This window comes from Erpetoichthys calabaricus, chromosome 13 (genome assembly GCF_900747795.2).
Source record: "Erpetoichthys calabaricus chromosome 13, fErpCal1.3, whole genome shotgun sequence".
NCBI classification, from domain to species: Eukaryota; Metazoa; Chordata; class Cladistia; order Polypteriformes; family Polypteridae; genus Erpetoichthys; species Erpetoichthys calabaricus.
The window spans coordinates 139,349,706-139,374,797 of record NC_041406.2 but is presented as its reverse complement, the minus strand read 5'-3'; the positions used below and the strand labels follow the sequence as shown (position 1 = coordinate 139,374,797).

General features: G+C 44.1%; 1 protein-coding gene across 2 annotated transcripts in view; it reads right to left on the bottom strand.

Annotated features, from left to right (window-relative positions):
- tmem65 (transmembrane protein 65) overlaps window positions 1–25,092 on the bottom strand; it is a 59,707-nt gene extending 34,615 nt beyond the window's left edge. The window contains exons 1-2 of one of the 2 annotated variants that reach the window (XM_051935973.1): window positions 24,123–25,092; window positions 5,427–5,501 (exon numbers count right to left, since the gene is read on the bottom strand). In XM_051935973.1, the coding sequence (XP_051791933.1) occupies window positions 5,427–5,501; window positions 24,123–24,393 (346 nt within the window). In that variant the 5' untranslated portion in view covers window positions 24,394–25,092. The remainder of the gene's footprint in view (window positions 1–5,426; window positions 5,502–24,122) is intronic. The other variant, XM_028817588.2, reaches the window with a different exon arrangement.

Here is a 25,092-nt window from a genome sequence, read left to right as displayed (position 1 = left end):
TACCTGAAATCAATGCCAACCTTTTGTAGGGTTTGTCCCTGAGACTTATTAATTGTCATTGCGAAGCAGAGCCTTACTGGAAATTGGAGGCGTTTGAATTGAAATGGGAGATCAGAGGGTATAACGGGGATGCGAGGAATAAAAACTCTCTCCCCTGAGCCACTGCCAGTAAAAAGTTACCTCAATGAGGTTCTTTTGCAGACACGTGACCTGAAGTCTCGCGCCGTTACAAAGTCTCGGTGGCTGTACACAAATCCACAATCGGCTTTTCTGAGCCAAACCTGTTGTTTTCGTATGAGCCGCTTTTTATTATTGGGATCGTATAGAAACAGAAGCTCTATGAACTTGTGGATTTGCCTGCGAGTATTTGGCAGTAGCGTCACGAAGTTGTTTCCGTGTAGCTGCATCAGAAAATGTACCACGACGTCCAACACGCCTCCTTTTTATTTATTTCTCACAGCTTGGATTGCTGCTGTCATAATCGACGTTAGTATTTGCAGGACTTGTTGTGTTGAAGTGACATTCGGCATCTGTCAAGCGTTGTAAGCATACAACCGGTTTCATCGATAACTTCGCATCCAGCTTTTGAGTTGAGTTGAAACATTCATAAACATCAAAGTGTCCACTACTCAAATCGTCACCTGTGAATCTAAGATATTTAAGAGGCATTGGCGGTTCTCCAAACGTGTAAAATAGGCAGGCAGCCAACTACGTGAGAGGCCGGGGGACGCAGGACGCACCCCCACCTCACACGGCGACCGAGCTGCAGGCTATGGACGTATATATGTACGTAAGTAGGATTCAGTTATGACCGTCATGCGTAGAATTAAGAAACCTGCTTAACATTTGTAAGGAAGCTGTAAGGAATGAGCCTGCCAAATTTCAGCCTTCTACCTACACGGGAAGTTGGAGAGTTAGTGATGAGTGAGTCAGTGAGAGAGGGCTTTGCCTTTTATTAGTATTGATTAGTAAACCTTCAAAATAATGTGCAGTTAAAGTCTCAACAGCATTCTCAGCATTTCTGGATTTATATTACTAAACCACAGTTTTAATTTATGCACGGACACATCGAAACGCATGTGCACTGCGCTCAAACGCAGGGGCTTCCCACAGTCAGTAGGTGGCGCCCACTTCAGACGCACCAGAAGCAAACACGTCACGGCTCCACAATGAAAGAGCTCAACTAACGGAAATACAAAACGAGCCCGTATGGATAGACACAATGAACGAAGGCGCCCACACAAAGAATCCGCTGTAGTACAAATGCGCCGCGGCACCCTAGAGTCAAATGCAGCGGCGCCCCAGAGTCAGTAGGTGGCGCCCACTTCACGACCTGTGAACTAAACATGAGGTACAGCGTGCACGCCAGGTTCTACAGCCGCCCGGACGCGACCGCCCACACCTAAACTTGCTGTGCTCCACTCTGCCAGCAGTCGGTGTCAGCAAAGGCAACGGAATCACGTCTCCACAAAATGAAACCGCCTTAGTACAGATATGCTTATTTAATTAAATGACATTTCCCCAGACGCACCCACCCACCCTCCATGATATGTCATCCATCCAAATATCGGACATAACACAAACTGATTGCCATTCTTGGATTTACGATCCTCTAGAGAATCGCGGGCTTACTTGTAACTATAAGAATCTTCACCAAGCAGCTCTGAAAATGTCCACTTTGTTTGGGTCTCCATACCTCTGCGAGTCTGACATGAATGTCATGAAATCAAACTTCAGAAGAAGACGCAACAGACGAACATTTAAATGACTCCAGAAGAGTGAACTTGAGGGGCTCCACTCCACCAGACACCTCAGTGCCAGTCATCTGACTACCTAAACAACACATCACACCTGTGAATAAAGTGACACAGTGACATGTGACAAAATGACAAAGGAATAAGTCAGATCTGTGGATTTGGAATTGCATCGTTTTGTTTCGACAGCATTCATGTTTTAATCCACTAGTGTGAGATACGCTAGAAAATGCATACAGACATACAACATGCACTTGCAGGTGAACTAAATATGTTTTGTGATGTTTTAATGTTAAATGTGAGTTGTGGATACCAACATTTTGTAAATGTTCAGGCAAAACAAGCTTATGCAGTTAGTTTGGGTTGAAATAAGCGATGAGAATAAACCTTAGAAAACAGGAGGAGCTCTCGGCCATTTTGATTTAGTTTCTGGAGACTCCTGGTATTTGCGGTACACACATTTGCACAGAAAAGTCCTAAATGTTGTCATTCTGGGGTATTGAGGGATTGCTCAATGAAGGAAGGGAGTTCTATGTCAAGTTGGGCACCTGCGGACATCCCCCTGATGTTACATCCAAATTCCCAGTGAGATTAAAAACCCAGAAAGGCCAGGAATTAACAAGATAACAAATCCCGCCTGGTACTGTGCCTCCCGCCACTGCCCACGTCCCTGTATCAGACCAATATGGTGTTTCAAATTGAACATCCAGAAGTCTATTAATGGCAGGAGAAAAATTAGACAGCAATGTCAAAGAAAATGCAGTGGGCTACAAGTAAAGCAAAGTCAACCTCACACACCCTTAAGCCCCCCTCAGTGGTGCCCACTTATCAGAAACAGAGTCACTGTTTGTCTCGCGAGCTAAAATCAATTGAATCACATTAGCGCATCACGTGTCACGATCCCCGGCGTCAGACTGACAATCGAGGAGAGCCGCTTCCTGCGTTAAACCCCCCCAAATTCTTTTATCACCTTTACTCATTTGGCTGACCCCTTTTATCCAAGGCCACTTATTTGAGACACAAACGGTTCCATTTTCTTTTGTTTTTCCAGGTGAAGTGACTTGCTCAGGGTCACACGGTGGCAGTAGTGGGGAGTCCAGAGCCTTCACCTTAACCACTACGCCACACTGCCTGCATGTGTCCTAAAATAAAATGAATTCTCGTCTTACTTGGTGATCAGTCGCAAACATCTCACTTCATCTGTCAGATGGAGGGAACAAATTTCGGGGACATCCTGGTACCCAAATCACATTGTCATAAATCGACTGTGGGAATCAGCGGCGGGAGTCGCCATAAACGCCCTCAAAAGCAACAACAGGCAAAGGTGGAAGAAGGAAAAAACTTCAGTCCAGTGCACTTACAAAGGAAAGAAGCAGCAAATGTCCGTTTATAACATGAAAGACGAAGGCAAGCCATTAATAGAAAGTTCAAGACATCCCAGACGGGTCACGCCACACACACAACTCCAAATGCTTGGGGACATTCATACAAGCAGCCAAGCAGAATGCGCTGAATGACCAGCAGGTGGAGTGTCGACGCTCACATGCAACATGCCGGGCAAAACAAACCAGGAGGCCAATCACACGGCACACTGGGCGGGGCTTCTGGAGAGACACGGCACACTGGGCGGGGCTTCGGGAGAGAAGTTGGGTTTGTTGTCTGCCACTCACATTGACACTCTGAGATTGACTCGTTGGGCCAAAGACCACCGATGGACACTGGCAGTGCGTGTGAGGTGAATCTAATGGACAGGCAGATGTGAAAGGCACTATATGACAGACACATGCATCAAACCTAAAGGCACTACAGAAGAACAAGACTGACATGAAAGGAACTATAAAAATAAAAACTGACAGATGGAAAGATAGACATAGCAGGGAAATTATAACAATGAAAGACAATACATATACACTGTATATAAAATAGATGTACAGGTATGAAGGGCACTATATAACAATGAAGGACACAATATAAAAATGGATCGATAGTCATGAAAGGCACTACATAACAATAAAAGGAATTATGTAAAACAGGTGGATAGACATGAAAGGCATTACATAATAATGAAAGAAAGTAAATGAAATAGATGGTTTAATAGACATAAAAGGCACTATATACAATAGGTGGATGGACATGAAAGGGATTGTGTAATTCTGAAAGACACTATGAAATAGATGGAAAGACAGAGGTGAAAGGCACTATATAACAATGACAATATATAAAAGAGAGATGGAGATAGACATGAAAGCCCTTTCATGTACAACAAAGAAATATTTATAAAATATAGGCATGAATGGCATTGCATAATAATGGACACTACAAAAAATAGACATGAAATGCATTAGATAGATAGATAGATAGATAGATAGATAGATAGATAGATAGATAGATAGGAAGGACCCATGCCTGGTCGGGACGCCCCTTTGATACTGGATCCGGGGGAACAGTCATGGGATGCACACTACGTCACCCAGAACACTTGTTGGCAGCCCCCCTGGGTTGCATCGGGGTCAGTATTTTGGAAACACCGGAGCTCATTCCTGTTGGGCTCTGTGGCCACTGCCAGGGGGAGCTGCACTGCCTAACGAACCCGTCTGGGCGGGAGTGCAGCCACACCCAGAGGTGCAGCCAGAAGTAGGTCAACTTGCAGCACTTCCGGGTGGGATATAAAAGGAGCCGACAGTCACCACTCCGGGCGCCAGAGTCGGGAGGAGGAGGACAAAACTGCCTGGGAGGAGTGGAGGAAGAGGAGTGATTTTTGGGTGTTTTTAGTGTTGTCTTTGGTGGTGCCCCATGGCTGAAGAAAAATTTAAAACCTTTTTGTTTATTTTTATGCGTGCCTCTGCTGTCAGTCTGTGTCGGGTTGATGCCTATATAGCACTTTTGCAACAATAGATAGATAAATAGATAGATAGATAGATAGATAGATAGATAGATAGATAGATAGATAGATAGATAGATTTGTTTGGAGGATTTGGAGGTCTCTGGTTTCGTGTTTCTGGTGTTCTTTTCACTTCCACCCACTGTGGGTCGAGTTGCTGAGCTCAAACAAAACGTCAAACCGCAGACATGTCAGGGAAGCAGGACGATCAGCGCTTGCACAATGTCACATACAGTATCTGTTGTAGGTTCACATACTGTGCAAATGTAAAGCTTTAAAAAAAATACTCAGAATGTGTTAAGTTTGGGTGGCGCAGTGGTTGCTGGGGTTTGCATTCGAGGGTCTCCCTGCTTGGAGTGTGCGTGTTTTCCCTGGTGGTCCAGTTTCCTCTCACAGTCCATAGACATGTAGGTTAGTTGGACTGGCGATGCTAAACTGGCCCCCTAATGTGTGTGTGTATGTCCCCAGATGTTGTTCCTGCCTTGTGCACACAGCATGCTGGGATGGGATTCAGCTTCCCAGCAGCCCTGCTCTGGTTGAGTGGGTTTAGAAAATGGATGGATTGATGGTAATGTAAAAAGAGCCCAGATTCATTTACACATAATACTCATTACAACAACATTGCGAGTGTGTCATGCTAGCAGGTGGTTCATGCCGCCAGCCCCTCTGTGGCTGCGTGTCGTCTGTACACATCGATTAGCCAAGCAGTTGACAGCATGCCAACCAACAAGCACTGGCACTGCAGGGCAGGCAGGCCCACACCAGGGGGTGCCGCTTCCACTCCACTATACCCTGTGATGCAGCCAGTCCTCCAGGTGTCCGGCTTAATGGGGCCGGGCGTTTAGAATAGCGGCTCACTTCTGGGACTAAAATAAAAAAAAAAAAAAAAAAAAAAAAACAGACAGAGAGAACTGAAAGGCACTATATAATAATAATAAGGAAAGACACTGATAGGAAAGGCACTATATAATAATAATAAGGAAAGACACTATAAAATAGATAGGAAAGGCACTATATAATAATAAGACATTGTAAAAATAGATAATAAAATTATTTTATATAGTGCCTTTCTCAAACCCAAGGTTACTACATATAGCAATAACAAAACAAAAAAAACAAACAATAAAGGAATAATAACTGACAAAAATTAAAAATGACAAACATATCATAAAACCCCCTAAAAATACAGAAAAAAAATTCTGTTGTATATGAAGAGATGAAACCAAAAGAAAAATTCTGAAAGAGAAGCAAAGTCTGAAAGGAGATAAAGAAGAGCCGCCTCGATTATGCTTTAAGTCGGGGGTCTGGCAGGGGATGCACTGTCTCCCCCACATAAACAGTCTTGTGTGAGGGACCACCAGCAGCGAGTCCAATGCAAGCAAGAGGACCTGTGGAGAGGAGCTCATAGAAATAAGGGAGGGCGGGACCACACAAAACTCAAGTCTGTATTGTATAAAATAGGAAAGGCACTATATAGTAATAAGTAAGACAGAGTGAAGATATGAGAAGTGCTGTCGTCTACAGGTAGATATGATAGAGAGACTGATCGATACGAGAGCCACTATATAAAAGATAAAATACACATGAAAGGAGCAATACAGTATATAGAGAGATATGAAATGAACTATATAATAGCTAACACGTAGAAAGACTGATGAAATGAATTATGTAGGCAGATCATTATGAAGGAGATTATATAATAAATATAAAAGGCACTAGAATAGCTAGGAAAGACAATATAAAAAGCAGATAGATATCAAAGGCACGACAAAGGATAAATAGATCAATATGAAAGAAATTATATAATAGATATGACAGGGGTACCATATAAAAGATAGACAAAGAGATGCGAGAGGCACTATATAATACAGGGTGGGCCATTTATATGGATACACCTTAATAAAATGGGAATGGTTGGTGATATTAACTTCCTGTTTGTGGCACATTAGTATATGTGAGGGGGGAAACTTTTCAAGATGGGTGGTGACCATGGTGGCCATTTTGAAGTCGGCCATTTTGGATCCAACTTTTGTTTTTTCAATAGGAAGAGGGTCATGTGACACATCAACCTTATTGGGAATTTCACAAGAAAAACAATGGTGTGCTTGGTTTTAACGTAACTTTATTCTTTCATGAGTTATTTACAAGTTTCTGACCATTTATAAAATGTGTTCAATGTGTCAGGTCCGAGCATTCCTAGATGAACAGTTTCCTGGAAAGTGGATTGGTCGTCGTGGGCCAATTGAATGGCCCCCAAGGTCTCCCGATCTGACCCCCTTAGACTTTTATCTTTGGGGTCATCTGAAGGCAATTGTCTATGCTGTGAAGATACGAGATGTGCAGCACCTGAAACTACGGATACTGGAAGCCTGTGCTAGCATTTCTCCTGCGGTGTTGCTATCAGTGTGTGAAGAGTGGGAGAAGAGGGCTGCATTGACAATCCAACACAATGGGCAGCACATTGAACACATTTTATAAGTGGTCAGAAACTTGTAAATAACTCATGAAAGAATAAAGTTACGTTAATACCAAGCGCACCATTGTTTTTCTTGTGAAATTCCCAATAAGTTTGATGTGTCACATGACCCTCTTCCTATTGAAAAAACAAAAGTTGGATCCAAAATGGCTGACTTCAAAATGGCCACCATGGTCACCACCCATCTTGAAAAGTTTCCCCCTTCACATATACTAATGTGCCACAAACAGGAAGTTAATATCACCAACCATTCCCATTTTATTAAGGTGTATCCATATAAATGGCCCACCCTGTAGATAAGAAAGGGGCAACATAGTGCAGAGGTAAATAAAGGCGCTATATAATAAATAAAGGTGCTATATAATAGAGGCACTCTATGATAGATATAAAAACCACTATGAAATAGATTGGAAAGGCACTATATGATAGATAGATAGATAGATAGATAGATAGATAGATAGATAGATAGATAGATAGATAGATAGATAGATAGATAGATAGATAGATAGATAGATAGATAGATAGATAGATAGATAGATAGATAGATAGATAGATAGGAGTGTGAAAGGCACTATATAACCACTAGGCAGACAGTCAGGCCTTTATTTGTCCCCAGTGGGTGCGGTATGGTTGTCCCAAATGTCTTTCATTGAAGAATTATGGAGTCCGCTGTTCTTTTAGGACCCTCCGACAGGTCAGGAATTCCTCTGTGGCCTTCCCCAGATCGGCGCCCCATGCCATTCCATCTCTCCTTTGACTCCATGGTTTGGGATTTTGCTCAATTGATGGACCTCTCCGGTCAACTGAATTGATCACAGGTGGGCTTCAAACATCTCCATAATGATCGCTAGAATGGGATGCACCTGAGCCAAAGCAAAAGGGTCTGAACTCTTGTGTCAGTGGGACATTTAAATTTTTTTTTTTTTTAATTGTAAAACTCCTTTTTTTTGCGTTTGTCATTCTGGGAGTGTTGAGTGTACATTGATGAGGGGAAAGGAAAAAATAAAAGGAACTGATTGGAGCAGAAGACTGCAATGTCAGAAAGCATGAAAACGTTGAAGGGGTCCGCATACTACCTGAAGGCGCTGTATGTTAAACATGACTGGTGTCACTGAGATTGTAGCAGCGCTACTCAAATGCACTACATCTCCCAGCAGCCCCTGCAGCATAACGCTATTGGACAGTTTACTTTCAAGGTGTGCTGCGCTAACGTCGTGCCTGTTGCTCTATCCCGGGGTGCGAGAGGCCGGTGTTCTCACGAAACATCCTACCCATTGAAATGATCTACTCACCGATACTACGCATGTGCACTCAAAGCTTACCAACTGTTCGTCGTCACATCTGTCCTACCTAGTGTTGAAGTTTGAGGTAAGTGTTACTGCATTTCAGTAATATGTATGCTTTTCTTAGCATTACTACATTAATGCATTTATTACAGTTTACTGCATAGGTATTTTATAAGTTGTATATTTTGCATGTGTGACTTTTAATCTTGTACAGGCCATTGTATCCATGCACAAGTAATGACCGTCTTGTGAAACCTTTGCATCAGGCTATTTCTCTTTCGGGCATTAAATGATGCATATAGAATAAATTGAGAAATGTTATATCTCTCGAAATAAACTACGGTAGGGTACTTCAACAAAGTAGGACAAATCGTCAGAACACCGGCACCCTTGGTTTAAAGCAGAAGCCCACTGTATGACAGTAAAGATGCCAGCCCTTTTCCCAGAAGATCTCCGGCGCTCGTCAAGTTTTTTTTTTTTTTTATTGCACGAGTTAAAAGGGCTGACGACAAAATTCAAATCGCTGCATGACGAGGCCGCCTTGGGCTTCATTAAGTTAAGCACCTTGGAGCTCACGTTACAGCAGCAGGATGTTAATGGGGGGCCGTCCAATAATAATCTGAAAAGCTTGAGAGCGGGCGACGCACAGACTAGAGGTCGACATCTGGCTGAATGTTTAAGGACGTGGCACCCGTGAAAGGGTGAAGGCCGGCGTGAAACACGGTTAACTAATCTGCACAGCTGTTTTATTTGTGATATTCTGTAAAATTTAATAGGAAAGATGACGCGGAGCGTGTCATTCAGGCCTACATTATCAAACTCGGTTTTAGTGGGGGCCAAAAATAAGACATTATGTACTCAACATGGGCCGGGATACAACAGGGGATTTAGAAAATAAATACTCAGACCCCTTCACTTTCTGCAGACTTTATTATGTTGTAGATTTCGTTTTCATTTCAGATTTTTGCCCATCAGTCTACACTCAATGACCTATAATGACAAAGTGACAAAATGTGACCAGAAAAGTTTACAAATTTATTAAAAGTCCAAACCTGACAATCTCTCCTTCATAGAAGTATTCGGACCCTTAATTTGGTACTTTGTCGAAGCCCCTGTGGCAGCCTCAAGCCCAGGGCCATCTTAACAGCATTATAGGCCCCTGGGCAATGCAGTGCACTGAGGACCCCCCTACCTACACAACCACTCAGCAAGTCACAACATACATAGATTAGCATGGGGCCCTTATGCTCGTGGGTCCCCCCGGGGAACTGCCCAGTGTGCCCTTGCGTTAAGATGGCCCTGCTCAAGAAGTCTTCTGAAGTCTCTACAAGCTTTGCACAACCAGATTTGAGCAGTTTACCTCATTCCCCCAGGCTGATCTTCTCGAGTTCCATTACATTGTATGGAAAGCTTTGGTAAGCATCCATCTTCTGGTCTCTCCACACATGGACACTCAGAGACTTGTCCTGAAGCCACTCCAGCATTGTCCTGGCTTTACACTTTGGGTCAGCCTTGTGCTGAAATGTGAACTGTCGCCCCATTCTGAGGTGTTGAGGTCTCTGGATTTGGTTGCATTCGCCCTTCATTGAATTCTGACCAGTCTCCCTGTTCCTGCAACCCCAGAGCATGATGACACCACCACCATGTTTCACCATAGGGTGATGATCAGTGCCAGGTCTTGCTTTTGGAGGTACGTCCAAAGAGTTCAATTTTTGTCTCACCAGACCACAAAAACTATCTCCTCTTCCTCTTGGGGTCCTTTAAATGTCTTTTACTCAAGACAGGCTTCTATCTAGCCCCTCTACCACAGTCACCTGCTTGATGAGGTGCTGCTGAGATGGTTGTCCTTCCAACAGGTTCTTTCATCTTGTCTTCAACTTCTGAAGCTCTGTCAGAGTGACCATTGGGATCTTGGTCACCTCCCTGACCAAACCCCTTCTTTCTGGGTTACTCGGCCAAGTCTAGGAAGAGTCCTCATGATTCCAAACTTCTTCCATCTCACAATTCTTGAGGCCACTGTGCTCCTGTGAACGCTCAAAGCTTTAGAGATGTTTTGATCTCCTTGTCCTGCTCTACACCTCACCTCCATTTGACGGTTGAGGTCTCCAGTGAGTTCTTTGAACTTCATGGCTTGGTTTTTGTCCCGACATGTAGTGTGACTGGTGGGACCTTCTATATGCAGGTACACATGTGTGCCTTTCTAAGTGACGTGCAGTAAATTCAGGGCACTTCTGAAGTTTTGTTAGATTGACCTTTGGGATTCCTCACCTTGTTCACCCTGACCAAGGCCCTTCTTGGGCCTGTTACTCAATTTGGCCAGGAGGCTCATCAATCCTGATGGTTCCAAACTTCTTCTATTTCACAATTCTTGAGACCACTGTTCTTCTCAAAGCTTTAGAAATGGTTTGATCCCCTTGGCCTGATCCCTGCCTCATCACAATTTGATGGTGGAGGTCTGCGGAGAGTTCCTCAGACTTCATATTTTGGGTTTTGTCCTGACCTGCACTGTGAATTGTAGGACTTTCTATACTTAGGTCCACATATACCTTTCTAAATGATGTCCAGTCAGGTCAGTTTGCCACAAGGGGACTCCAATGAAGTTCTAGAAACATCTCAAGGAGAACTGAAGCAAAGAGGAGACACCTGAGCACAGTTTGGAGGGCCACTGCGAAGGTTCTGAACACTTCTTAGAAAGGAGAGATTTCAGTTTTTGATTTTTAATAAATCTGCAGAGCTTTCTGAAAACAGGTTTGTGATGACAGGTAGATTGATGGGTAAAAATGTCAGATTTCTCCACTTAAAATTAAATCGACAATACAATAAAGTGGGCAGAAAGTGACGGGGTCTCAATACTTTAATGCGCTGCATGCGATCAATGAGACGTTTTTCCTCAAACGGCGACGACGCACTCACTGCACCAGCATGGACTTTCAGACCCTTTCAGACGTCTGTACCGATTCATGTCCCAGCATTCCTAGATTTATGTGTTTTTTTGGCGTCCTTGTGTGCAATTTATGAACTTTTCCGAGTGATGTCTGCTGCTGCGCATCCGTCTGTTTTGAAGGACGCAACACCGTGGATAAGATAACTAAAAAAGAATCATTCAATGTAAGTGAAACCTGGCGCGGTTGTCTGCGTTAGAAAATTCTAGAAGCTGTTTTATTTTCAGCCAAGGTTTTGCATTTTTGTGCATATTTGTGCCTTGCACATTTCAGGAAAGAGAATATTTTCATTTTATTTTCCATTTCATGCCCCTTTGGCCTGTAATGTTTAACTTCAGGACTCCCAGCTTCATGTATGGGAAGAATCAAGAGCAGCTGATTTTTTTTAATATTGAGATTACACCCCTGGTGGGTGGGTGTTGGGGGGTCCCACTCCATCTTCATTTTGTTTCTGGGTTAGCCGACCTTCACCCCTCTCAGTTCTTTCCTTTTGTTTTCTCCTTTTGTCTTTCCACGCTGCCCTAAATTGCCCAACAAATGACACAGCTGTCCTACTTTGTTGTCATCAGCCATGGTGGTCCGCTGAGATTTGAGTGGCAGCCACAGGCCTCTGTTACCCAGCAGGGGACCTCATGATGATTGACACTCATGGACGATAATCCTTTTGTTGCGTTTGTCACGAGCGATTCATCACCAAGAAGGAGCGACTGAAATCCTTACTCTGAGAAGCAAAGCGGCCTTAGGAAATGTGTGCTTCTGCGTTAATGGCGGTCACATCGAAGGGCACAGTCCACCTCATTATGCTAACTTGTCTTTCTCTTCCACATGTAGCCGCATGGTTCGTTTTAGGCTCAAAGAACACAGAGTTTCACAGCAAGCCATCAGTGCCAGAGGGAAATGCAGCTGATGGAATGTTCTAGAAATCTGGAACACGGCAGCCATGTTGACTGCCGCCGTCCCTGTTATAGTTTGTTTTGGTTTAATGTTACTCTCATTTGTTGGCCCCCTTACAGCTCATTTGAAAAAGGGCTGCGTGCCCCCTGAAAAGTGCTGACATGAAAAGCCAATGTCCCCTGTCTACCATGTTGTTGTATAAAGCAAAGCAACCATGACAAGAGATCAAGTGTCGCTTATTCTATAAAGATCTTCTAAAATGGCCTGGACACGTTTGTGGGGACCCCTAGAAAAGACCCTAAATAATTGTTGTTTTTTTTTTTTTTTTTTTTATTTGTATTGCACGTCTCCAGTCGTGCAACCAGTCATTCAACCAATTTAAATGGAGAAAAGTCATAACTCTGCAGTGTGGTGTCATCGTGTGTCATCATACGAGGGGGTACCCAAAAATAACCAGAATCTGTACCTGGTGCTCAATCTACACTTAGTTGTGAATTTCGCCACAAGGTGTAGCATACTTACAGTATTATGTGCCAGTCTGCCACATAGCGTTGCTCTGTACTGTTCGTATGCCACTCCGTGTCGGTTTTTCTTGGTTCTTATTAAACGTGTTCTGTGATTTTTGTGATTGGTGATCATAAAGAACAGCGAGTCTACGCCAAATTTTGTTTTCTCTTAGGGACAACAGCTGCTGAAACTGTAGTGAGGCTTCAAACTGCTGTTAAAGAGGAAGCTTTAAGCCAAACACGAGTGGTTTTCGCATTTCAAACGAGGGGAAATGTCACTTGAAGACCAACCGAGATCTGGCCAACCTTCCACAATTAGGAATGATGAAAATCTTGAAAAAGTTTGCAATGCAATTCACGAAGATCGTCGTCGGACTATTGAAGAGATTTCTGAATTGACTTGTGTGTCTCTTAAGAGTTCAAAACATTTATGGACAGAATTTCTAGGTGCAGCCAGGGTGTTGAGGGGGTCCGGTTTGGTGGGCTCAGGATTGGGTCACTGCTTTTTGCAGATGATGTTGTCCTGTTTGCTTCATCAGGCTGTGATCTTCAGCTCTCTCTGGATCGGTTCGCAGCCGAGTGTGAAGCAGCTGGGATGAGAATCAGCACCTCCAAATCCGAGACCATGGTCCTCAGCCGGAAAAGGGTGGAGTGCCCTCTCAGGGTTGGTAGCGAGATCCTGCCTCAAGTGGAGGAGTTCAAGTATCTCGGGGTCTTGTTCACGAGTGAGGGAAGAATGGAGCGTGAGATCGACAGGCGGATCGGTGCGGCGTCCGCAGTGATGCGGGCTCTGCATCGGTCTGTCGTGGTGAAAAAGGAGCTGAGCCGTAAGGCAAAGCCCTCAATTTACCAGTCGATCTATGTTCCTACCCTCACCTATGGTCATGAGCTATGGGTAGTGACCGAAAGAACGAGATCACGAATACAAGCGGCTGAAATGAGTTTCCTCTGCAGGGAGTCTGGGCTCTCCCTTAAAGATAGGGTGTGAAGCTCAGTCATCCGGGAGTCAGATGAGGTGGCTCAGGCATCTGATCAGGATGCCTTCTGGACACCTCCCTAGTGAGGTGTTCCAGGCATGTCCAACCGGGAGGAGGCCCCGGGGAAGACCCAGGACACGCTGGAGGGACTATGTCTCCCGGCTGGCCTGGGAACGCCTCGGGATTCTCCCGGAAGAGCTAGAAGTGGTGGCCGGGGAGAGGGAAGTCTGGGCATCTCTGCTCAAACTGCTGCCCCTGCAACCCGACCTCGGATAAGCGGAAGAGAATGGATGGATGGATGGATGGTCTTAAGAGTTCTTGCCGCCTTACCTACTCACCTGATCATTGCTCTGTGCAACTTTTACTTGTTCCCACATATGAAAGAAGAACTCAAGGAGAAAAAGTGTTTTTGGTAACGTGGAGGAAGTCGAAGAAAAATCGCTGCAGGCCTTGGACAACGTTCCTCTTCAGCAATTCTAAAAATGTTTCCACCAGTGGGAAAACCATTGGGACGAGTGCATTCATTCACATGGAGAGGACTTGAAGGAGACTAAAGTTTCAAGAAGTACAAATTATTAAAAAAGAAATTTTCTGCACAAGACCACCTTTTTCCACCTTCACAAACGTACGCAATTTTTAATGTCTGCAAACATTTGGGATTAAATCACTTAAGAGATCTGTACATAGACAATGTCTTTGCATCCTACAAATAATTACACTCCAAATTTTACTTTCCAGCAACACATTTCTTTCAAATTCAAATTAGAAACTTTGTTAAACAAAACCTGCCCAATTGCTGTAGGGGTGCCATACGAATAGCTGACCTGGTGCTCTGACGCCAGAACTATCTGGAGAGTAAGTTGGGGTATGTGATAAATGAGAAATTCCTAATACAAGAAATTGTACGAGGGGGTAGCCGAAAATAACCAGAATCTGTACCTGGCGCGCAATCTCGACTTAGTTGTGAATTTCGCCGCTAGGTGTAGCACACTTACAGTATTCTGTGCCAGTCTGCCACGTAGCATTGCTCTGTATTGTTCATATGCCACTCCGTGTCATTTTTTCTTGGTTGTTATTAAATGTGTTCTGCGATTTTTGTGATGGGCGATTATAAAGAACAGCGAGTCTACACCAAATTTTGTTTTCTCTTTGGGAACAGCTGCTGACACTGTAGTGATGCTTCAAACTGCTTTTAAAGAGGAAGCTTTAAGTCAAACTGAGGTCTACGAGTGGTTTTCACATTTCAAATGAAGGGAAATGTCACTCAAAAATCAACCGAGATCTGGCCAACCTTCCACAATTAGGAATGATGAAAATCTTAAAGTTTGCAATGCAATTTACGAAGATTGTCGTCGGACTATTGAAGAGATTTTTGAATTGACTTGTGTGTCTTAGAGTTCTTGCCACCTTCCCTACTCGCCTGATCTTTGCTCCATGAGACTTTTTCTTGTACCCACATATGAAAGAAGAACTCAAAGGAAAGTGTTTTTGGTAACGTGGAGGAAGTCGAAGAAAAATCGCTGCAGGCCTTGGACAACATTCCTCTTCAGCAATTCCAAAAATGTTTCCACCAGTGGGAAAACCGTTGGGACGAGTGCATTCATTCACATGGACAGGACTTTGAAGGAGAAAGTTTCAGTAAGTAAAAATTATTACAACATTTTTCCCCCCAATTTCCGTATGTCCCACACTGAACATGGACCAGAGAAAGCAAAGGAGTCAGTTGTATGAAAAGATCAGAAAGAAAATGATAAACCAGCATGTTAAAGACAAATTCCCAAGCAGCTTGATGTTCATGTGACAGTTACAAATATTATGAAGAAGCTGAAGGTCCATGGAACTGTAGCCAACCTCTCTGGACATCACCGCACAAGGAAAATCAATCCCCAGTATGGGCAGAAGGATAGTGAGAATGGTTGACAAAAAGCCAAAGGACCACTTCCAAGGTCAAGGTCCGTCGGTGTCTGATCATACCATCTGAGTAATGGTGGGCTCAATGGCAGAGGACTCCTCATAAAAAAGCCAGACTGGAATTTGCTCAAATGCATATTGACAAGCCACAATGCCTCTGGGAGGATGTCCGATGGATAGAAGACACCAAACTGGAGCTTTTCGGCAGGTCACATCAGCTCGATGTCCACAGATGAACAAATGAAGCCCTCAAAGAAATGACCACCAGACCTGCTGTGCAACCTGGAGAAGTCTTCTGTATGTTTTGGGGGCTGCTTTGCTGAATTTAGCATGAGGAGCCTTGAGGCTTTGCAGGGAAGAATGAAATCTCAAGACTATCAAGACATACTGGAGTGAAACATCCTACCCAATGACAGAAAGCTCTGTCTCAGGCACAGGTCATGGACCCTCCAACAGTATAAGGAGGCAAAACACACAACAGAAAGCAATCAAGAATGGCAAAGAACAATACATTGGACTATTGTGAAGTGCCTTCTGTGAGCTCTGATTTGAAACCCATCAAACATCAGCGGAAACAACTGAAACATGCTGTCTGGAGGAGACCCCCTTCAAATCTGACCCAGCTGGAGCAGTAAAGGGCCCAAGTGACTTTGGAAAAAATCCAAGAAACTCTGTCAAAACTTCAGAAAAAAAAATTGATGGGCTTCCTCCATAGGAACAATTTCCAAACAAATGACTGTACCACAAGCTTTAGTATGCAAATACAAACATCTAGGGACCCCCCCTGCCCCCCAAGAGACACACCACAGAATCGTTCAGGAAAGAGGCCCAAATTAACTCCCAGGGATTAACAAACTTTGTTGTGAAAAGTTCAACTGAACTCCAAGACAACAACAAAGGAAGCAGTGAAAGAGGCTTCAGGTACAGAGTGTCACATCCACCATTAGGACAAGTCCTTCAGTGTCTCGGTCCGAACGGCTGTCATGCGGGGAAAGAGCTGACATTAAAAAGCCAAAGTCAAGTTTGCAGCAGTGGTGGACATTGTGATTCACTTTTCTGAACCCATTCTTTCAAACCACTTGTTTAAATGAGTCGACTCTTTTGATGTATTTGATTCGTTTATAGAGTCTGGCGTAAAAGGGAAGCCCCCTGGGTCTCCTTTGATCGCAACACAAATATATAATTTAATAATTCATTCATTATTTTCATAACATATGAATGTGTGTTGTCACACATGTGCATGGGGGACAGCTTATGGGCTCAAATTCTTGTTTTTCCACACTAGACCAGGGGTTGGCACCGCTCTCTAACTCTTTCTCATTTTCTCCTGCAGACCTACAGAAGAACCAGCTTCCTAAGCCCTCTTCCCATCCCCAGAAGTCTCCACCTACCACTACCTCTTCCGTGGCACCAGATCCCACCTTCTCGTGATGTCACTTCCACTTCCAAGACTACGCCCATCTCTGACATATTTACTGTCTGTCACATCTCTTTAGCAGCCATTTTATAACCATTCTCAGTTCTGTTTGGAGCTCGTGGATCCCCAAACCTTTTTTTTTGTCACCGTGTTTATTTTACAGTGTATATAAATACATAATTTATATTATTGCTTATTATTTTCTACTTAATTCATTATCTATACTATTTATGATATATTTTTAACATGGTAATTCATATACATTTGTACTGTTTCCATACACAAAGTATGATAACACATTTAAGATGCATAATTAAAATAAGATGTTTTGTTACAGGATCACAAATAGATAAGAACTGGGCAAATTTTAAAGATTTGTTCATAAGTCAAACGAACGTGAATCATTAGACTGACCCTCACGTAGTGGCGTAGTCACGAATCAAATGAACGAGAATCTTTAGATTGTTTCTCCTGTAGTTTGCAAATCAAATGAACAACAATCAGGAGACTGATTCTCACATACTAACTTGTTCACAAATCAAATGAACGAGAAACGTTAGACTGATCCCTGTATAGCGATTCATTCTCAAATCAAATGAACAACAATCGGTAGACTGATTCTCAGGTGCTAACTCGTTCACAAATTAATAAACCAGAAACGTTAGACCGATCCCTGCATAGCGATTCATTTGCAAATCAAAAGAACAACGATCGGTAGACTGATTCTCGTGTACTGACTTGTTCACAAATCAAATGAACGAGAATCTTAAGACTAATTCTCCTGTAGTTCGCAAATCATATGAACAACGATCGGTAGACTGATTCTCGTGTACTGACTCGTTCACAAATCAAATAAACAAGAAATGTTAGACAAATTCATGCATAGCGATTCATTCGCAAATCAAATGAACAATAATCGGTAGACTGATTCTCAGGTACTAACTCGTTCACAATTCAAATAAACGAGAACCGTTAGACTGATCCCTGCATAGCGATTCATTCGCAAATCAAAAGAACAACGATCGGTAAACTGATTCTCAGGTACCAACGCGTTCACGAATTAAATGAATGAGAATCGTTAGATTGACTCTCACCTAGTGCTGCGTTCACAGATCAAACAAATGAGATTCAGACCGATTCTTGGGTAGTGATTTCTTCACCAATTAAATAAGTCGAGACCCATAGGTTCCTACGCACGCACTGTAAACATCGACCAGAGAAAGCACAACAAAACACAATGTTGACATCACCCAGGACACACATGCGCTTTAGCAGTCCCATTGAGTTCCACTGAACCGATTTAGAAGATTCCCTGAAAAGAGTCGTTCAAAAAGAACAGGACCGTTCATGAGTCGCCCATCATTAATTTGCAGGTGATCTCTAATAAAAAAAAAGACCTGACCTTTTTTACGAGGAGCGTTCTATGGTCAGATCTATGGTTCTATTATGTCAGATGAAACAAAAATGGAACTCTTTGGCCATAAGGATCACCACTAGGTGTGAAAGATGAAGGGTGAGAGTTTTCAGCCAATGAACATCTAGCGGTGGCTGCACCATATTGTGGGGGGCAAAGGAACTGGGGTACTTCAGAAAGTAAATGGCATCACGGAAAGGAGGATGAGCTAGAAATTCTGAAGCAACGCCTCAGGGGTACGACCAGCAATGAGGTGTGCAGCTAAGACATGGCCAGTAAAGGGAGTACAGCAGGAGAAGAAGTTGGATGTGGCAGAAATAAGAATTCTGGATGGATGCGTTACAAACATTTGTCTTCTAGCAGGACAATGAGGCTGTGCAGACCTCCAAAGCTGTGGCTTAAAGACAACAAGGTGAAAGTACTCGAGTGTGGCCATCACATGACACATCGCCTGAATCCCATAAAGAATGTGTCCGAGTGAGGAGGTCCACCAAGCAGCTCTGTCAGGAGGAAATCCCTGCCACGTATTGTGATAAGCTTGTGGAAGAAGACCCCGAAGTGTTTGATTCAAGTTAAGCAAATAGAAAGCAAGGCTACGAAATACGAACAAAGTTTATGGAAACTTTTGACCCACGGAAAATCTGATCTTGTAAATAAAGGCTGAGATCAGTCCGTCTCTTAGCTGTTATTGTGACATGACCACCTAGAGACATAAAGCAGGTTACCCTAATGGACTCAATGCAGGGAATGTGACGTGTCGGGAGCGAGTTTGAAAGTCTTCAGCCTCGGCAGATGGAAACATTCGGTCTCAGCGGCCGACACATGCCTGCAGTTATATGTATGGAGAGTTGACAAGCCTGCTGTCGGGGGTACTTTACTGTGACAGAGCTGCTATGTCTTCGCATTTCTAGGTGCCAGAGATGAGCAGGGGCTGATATTGATTTTAATCTTGCCGGCCAAGGAGACATCATTTCATTCTCATTCACAAATGCTGAACAAAGCTCGCTAAATCAATAACAATATCTGCTGCAAAGCCTAACGGCAATAGAAGAAGCTAATGGAGGCGTCTTCAGGAGATGCCTCATTGAGGTAGCAGCATTTTCTCTTAACGGTCATTTTTATGGTGGTGATTCGTCACTTCAGAAGTATTAGTGTCCATTTTTTTGTAGCTAATTATCCATTACCTCGGCAGCGAGAGTCACATTCATGGCCGAGCACGCGCTCCCCTTTATATGCTCATTTACGATGGGCCATTTTCAAGTCCTCAATTAACTAAGACACAAGCCTTTGGGATGGGAGAACAAAGCAACACTAAAACGAGAAGAACGTGTAGACTCCACATAGAGGGTAAGCGCAGGCCCGGGGGCATCTTTAGGATTTGCAGGGATCAGGGTCTTAGCCCCCTCTGTGATTGTCACATAAAACTCGGGTTACACACAACTCACATGTGTCTGTAAAATCAAAGAGATGGTGTGGGGTGTCCCTTTGCTGTTTCGCACAAGTTGTACGTGTATGTTGTTACAGATGGCACCCTGTGTGGAGTAAGGGTCTCTGTGTCATCCAGTGCAATGGAAGGACTGGGGGAAGACAACAACCTCCCTTTCACATTAGATGGTAGCATCCTTGGGCTTGGATACCCAGTCAGAAGCTCACCAGGAGTGCAGTTCTGATGGGTTTTGCAGGTGCCACCAGGATTTATAAATCTTCATTTTTGGAGACCTCCACCTGTACCATGTACTGGGACCAGCAGTGCTCTCGGGTCCGAGATACAAGGAGACCAGCAATGATGTACAGAGCTGAGACATGGGCAGTAAAGGGAGAGAGCAGGAGAAGAAGTTGGATGTGGCAGAAATGAGAATGTGGAGATGGACAAGAAAGGACAGAATAAGAAATGAGACAATCAGAGGTACAACAAAAGTGGGAGAGAAGTCTAAGAAAGTTCAGGATGAAGTGGTATGGACATGTGAGGAGGAGAGACCACAGGGGCGGCAAATATGGAGGTGGATGGATAAAGTAAAAGAAGACTACAAGGAAAAGGGCCGTCTGGGGTGGGAGTGGAGGACCAAACCATTTGGAGAGGGTTGATCAAACACATCAGGCACACACAGAAGTGGGAAAATGTGACAAGGAAGAAGACGAAGATACTTAATCATTGCAGTTATTTTTTTTTTTTAAAACAAGTTAGAAAATGCACTCATGCAGAGTAACAGTCCAGGACGTTCAGTTAACCAATTTTAAAGATGGAGTGTTTTCAGATCATTTTTGGTTTCATCAAAGAGACAGATGTCACGTTTTTGTTTTAAAAACATTTGGTCACAGGGTGTGGATGACGTGACGTGTTGTAGCTCAGACTGCCACGCTGCCGTTTGTACAGACAGAAAGGCATCAGTGCTGGGTGCACATGTGACTCTATCACTCGTAGTGTGGACTACTGGCGATCTGTTTGCTAACCGGAGTGGCTGTTGGATGTGTAAAAGAGGAGACTACCAAATTAAAAAGATATATAGAAAGAAGCCTAGTCAAACAAAAAGAAAAATAGCAACCCCATGTAAAAACGGGAATAACTACAGAAGAAGTAGAAGAAGATGACGACAAACTGAAGTAACCTCCCTCAAGCTAAATGTGAAACTGTAATTGGAACTGGACAGAATGTTTCTCTGTCTGTGAATGAGAGACGATGTGAAAGAGAGGACGACTCCGGGCAGGACGGAATACAGCATCCGATGATCTGTCTGTTTTCTAAACCTGCTTACCAGAGCAGGGTCATGAGGTAGCTGGAGACTATCCCGGCAATCAGTGGGCACAATGAATGAAAAAACCACTGGACAGGTGGACAGGGTGCCAGTCCATCACAGGGTGAAACCCCCAAACATCGGGGATAATCGACAGTCCTCCTGATTGGCATGTCTTTGGATTGTGGGAGGAAACGCACACGGACACGGGAAGAGCACACAAACACCAGATTGTGAGGTGGCAGCGCTGCCCCCGTGCCACGTCTTTGTTGATTATATTGTAGCAGTGCTACTGGGGAGTAAAAACTTCCGTCTCCCAGCAGTCCCAGCAAAGATTGTTGAGTCCCGTGGTTTAGGGAAATGCTACAAAAAGCCATCTCAGAGGTTTAAACTGTCAACTGTAAGGAATGGAATCAGGAAATGGAAGGCCACAGGCACAGTTGCTATTAAACCAGCAGGTCTGGCAGGCCAAGAAAAATCCAGGAGCGGCATATGAGCAGGATTGTGAGAATGGTGACAGACAACCACAGATCACCTCCAAAGACCTGCAAGAACATCTGGCTGCAGATGATGTATCTGTACATCGTTCTACAATTCAAACATCTGTATGGCAGGGTGATGAGAAAGAAGCCCTTTCTGCACTCACGTCACAAACAGAGTCGCTTGTTGTATGCCAATGCTCATGTAGACAAGCCAGGTTCATTCTGGAACAAAGTGCTTTGGACGGATGAGACAAAAATGGAGTTATTTGGTCAGAACAAAAGGCACTTTGCATGGTGGAAGAAGAACACACATTCCAAGAAAAACACCTGCTACCTACTGTCAAATTTGGTGGAGGTCCCATCATGCTGTGGGGCTGTGTGGCTAGTTCAGGTACTGGGGTCCTTGTTAAAGTCGAGGGTCGGATGAATTCAACCCAATATCAACAAATTCTTCACGATAATGTTCAAGCATCAGTCACAAAGTTGAAGTTACACAGGGGTTGGATATTCCAACAAGACAATGACCTAAAACACAGTTGGAAATCTACAAAGGCATTCATGCAGAGGGAGAAGTACAATGTTCTGGAATGGCCGTCACAGTCCCCTGACTTGAATATCATCGACAATCTACGGGATGATTTGAAGCAGGCTGTCCATCAAATTGAACTGAACTGGAGAGACTTGGTATTGAAGAATGGTGAACAAGACCTCCATCCAGAATCAGATGCTCATCAGAGTCTATAGGAGGACAGCGTCTAGAGGACAAAAGGAGGCTCAACTAAGTATTGATGTCATATCTCTATTGGGGTGCCCACATTTATGCACCTATCTAATTTTGTTATGATGAATGTTGCATATTTTCTGTTAATCCAATAAACTTAATGTCACTGCTGAAATCCTACTGTGTCCATAAGGCATGTCAGATATTAAAAGGAAGTTCAGCCAATGAGAAACAAAAATCCAAAGAATTAAGAGGGGCTCCCAAACTTTTTCATATGACTGTATATAATACGCTACTGTGGCTGTCCGTTTGTCAATCCAGGATTTTAAATCACCTGCAGCTCGCAAAACGTTTGACCTGACATTTGGTACAAATACACTACGTGACGTCTACTATCCATTTTCAGGGTGATGATTGACCTCTAAGGTTATTCCTCTTTTTATTTTTATTTAATTGTAGAATCAACTCTCAGCAGAGACCAGCAGGGCGCCATTCTCATCCCTACCACTTTCGCTGTCACTTCTCCAATCACTTCATATCTTAAATCATTCTTAAGTCTTCAGTCTGCCTCAAGTGCCAGTTTAAGTGAAAAATTAAGGAAAACGTACTAAGTAATTGCAACACAAACACTGACTTAATCAGTTTTAACTGGAAAATTAACTGAAAATTGCTCTGTCAGAATAAACAGCAGTTGATAACAATGCATTATGCAGTATTTTGCGTGTCCAGACACCGCAGCAACATGTCCACGGATAAAAGTTAAGACAAAACTTTGGGTACGACTAACGTAACGAGACACAAATAGACAGAAGTGCTAATAAACTGTATAACACTACAGCTTTCACTAAAGTTTGCGGTGGCGTACGCCTTAATTGACGACTGACATCAATCATAACCTGAAGTCGTACAAACTCAGAATTCACGGATCAGCCCCCTGACTTTCTAAACTGGTAATCTGACTTTAGGGGGGCTTCTCAGTTGAAACTTCAGATGACTTCTCACTTCAAATGAGCTCTGCAGTTGGACTCTATTGACCACTATCTAAGCACCCAGCTGGACCGCCCACTGGAGGCAACTCCACCCACTTGGAGCTTCTGGGTGGAGTCTCCAGGCTGCAGAGATATCTCCTTGCGTCCTGATGCTCCACTCTGATGGTGGGCGAGGCTCTACGTGTTGTAAACCAATGAGCAAAGTTCTAATTCCAATCGCGATGCCCATCTGTCCCCAAAGTTACGATGAGCGGTTCTGCTACGACACGATAAATAGGGAACAACAGCCAGCTGTGAGGGAGAACATTAAGCTTTGGCAAAGAACACCAATAAACATATCCACCCATCCTATTTTTTTGCACAATGCCTTAAAAAAAACAGCTCATAACTCAAATTCCAAAGATGACTTCGTGTCTGTCACCTTAGTTTATGCAAATGAACACCCGATCTTACGCGCGCGCTCTTCCAACCAATGCAATGAATGGATGGCCCACCTCGTACCGGAGAGCACGTCGTGTCACCTGTCCCCCATCCTTTTCACACTGCCCCTCCATCACAGACATTTCGAGGACACGCATCATCTGCTGGGTAGCGGGTGACAAATCGACACCATCGAATGTTTGTTAACCCCCCCCCCAAAAAAAAAAAACACACACACACTCCCCCGTTGCCTGGCGACCCCGACCCCCCTAGAGAATACGGGCAGCGTGCTTCACATAATCCCCTCGGTAAAGCCTTACCTTGTGCGATCGCGATCGACTCAAAGCGGTGCAGCTCCCGAAGGAGGCAGCTCCGCTCGCTTGGGTGGAGGCTGTAGATGAATTCCCGGGCGCCCTGCGGGGAGTTCAAAGGCTCCATGGGTTCCTTATGAGGGTGGGTGCCAAAATGCGTGCGTGGCGACAGCTGAGCCCAGCGAACAGGAATCGCTGTTGGCACGGGGACCTTCCCAAAGAAAAGTCCAGGCTTCAAGGAGAAGGTGGGCCGCATGAGCTTTCCCAGGCAAGGCAGCATCGCGCTAACGGAGGAGGCTGTTTGGGGAGACAAATGCAGACAGCTGGCGCTGGTACAAGAGGAGCCCCTTCCTTACAAACAACTCCGGTTCCAGGCGTTGATGAAATTCATCCAAATACGACGTCCACGTTAGCACAGGGAATAAATTATTAATAATAAACTTGTTAGGAACGTCCACTTCAAAGTTAAAAAGCACCGCTGGCTGCTCGCAGCATCAGACGAATCCAGCTGAGGGCAAAGCAGGGAAGCGCTCGTGATCGGGGTCAGGAGCGCGTTGTATGAATGAAAGGGCAGGGCAAGTGATCGGTGTCACACCCGCTAAGCCGCCTCCGTAGATCCTAAAATACAACTTTTCCACCACAAACAGGTCTACCTAAACCCTTTGCCTCGCGGCTGCCTTTCGCCGAGCTCCTGACAGAAAGATCCTCCTGGTTTTTGTTTTCTCTCCCACCGATCAAGCGCTGAAAAACGATGAGTCAAATGGAAACATTCCTGGTTGAAGAGACACTTTCGGCAAAGCCTGCCCTTTAACCCGCTTCAGAAAAGAATATAACGGGGAAAGGGGGTGCGGCTAATTGGTGAAGTCCTGCTGAACGTTCCGATCACATGGAAACTTGAAACCCCTCTGACTAAAGATGAGCGCCTCGCCTCACAACAGACTGGCTAGACTGAAGCAGCACAGCAGCTCTGTTACGATGA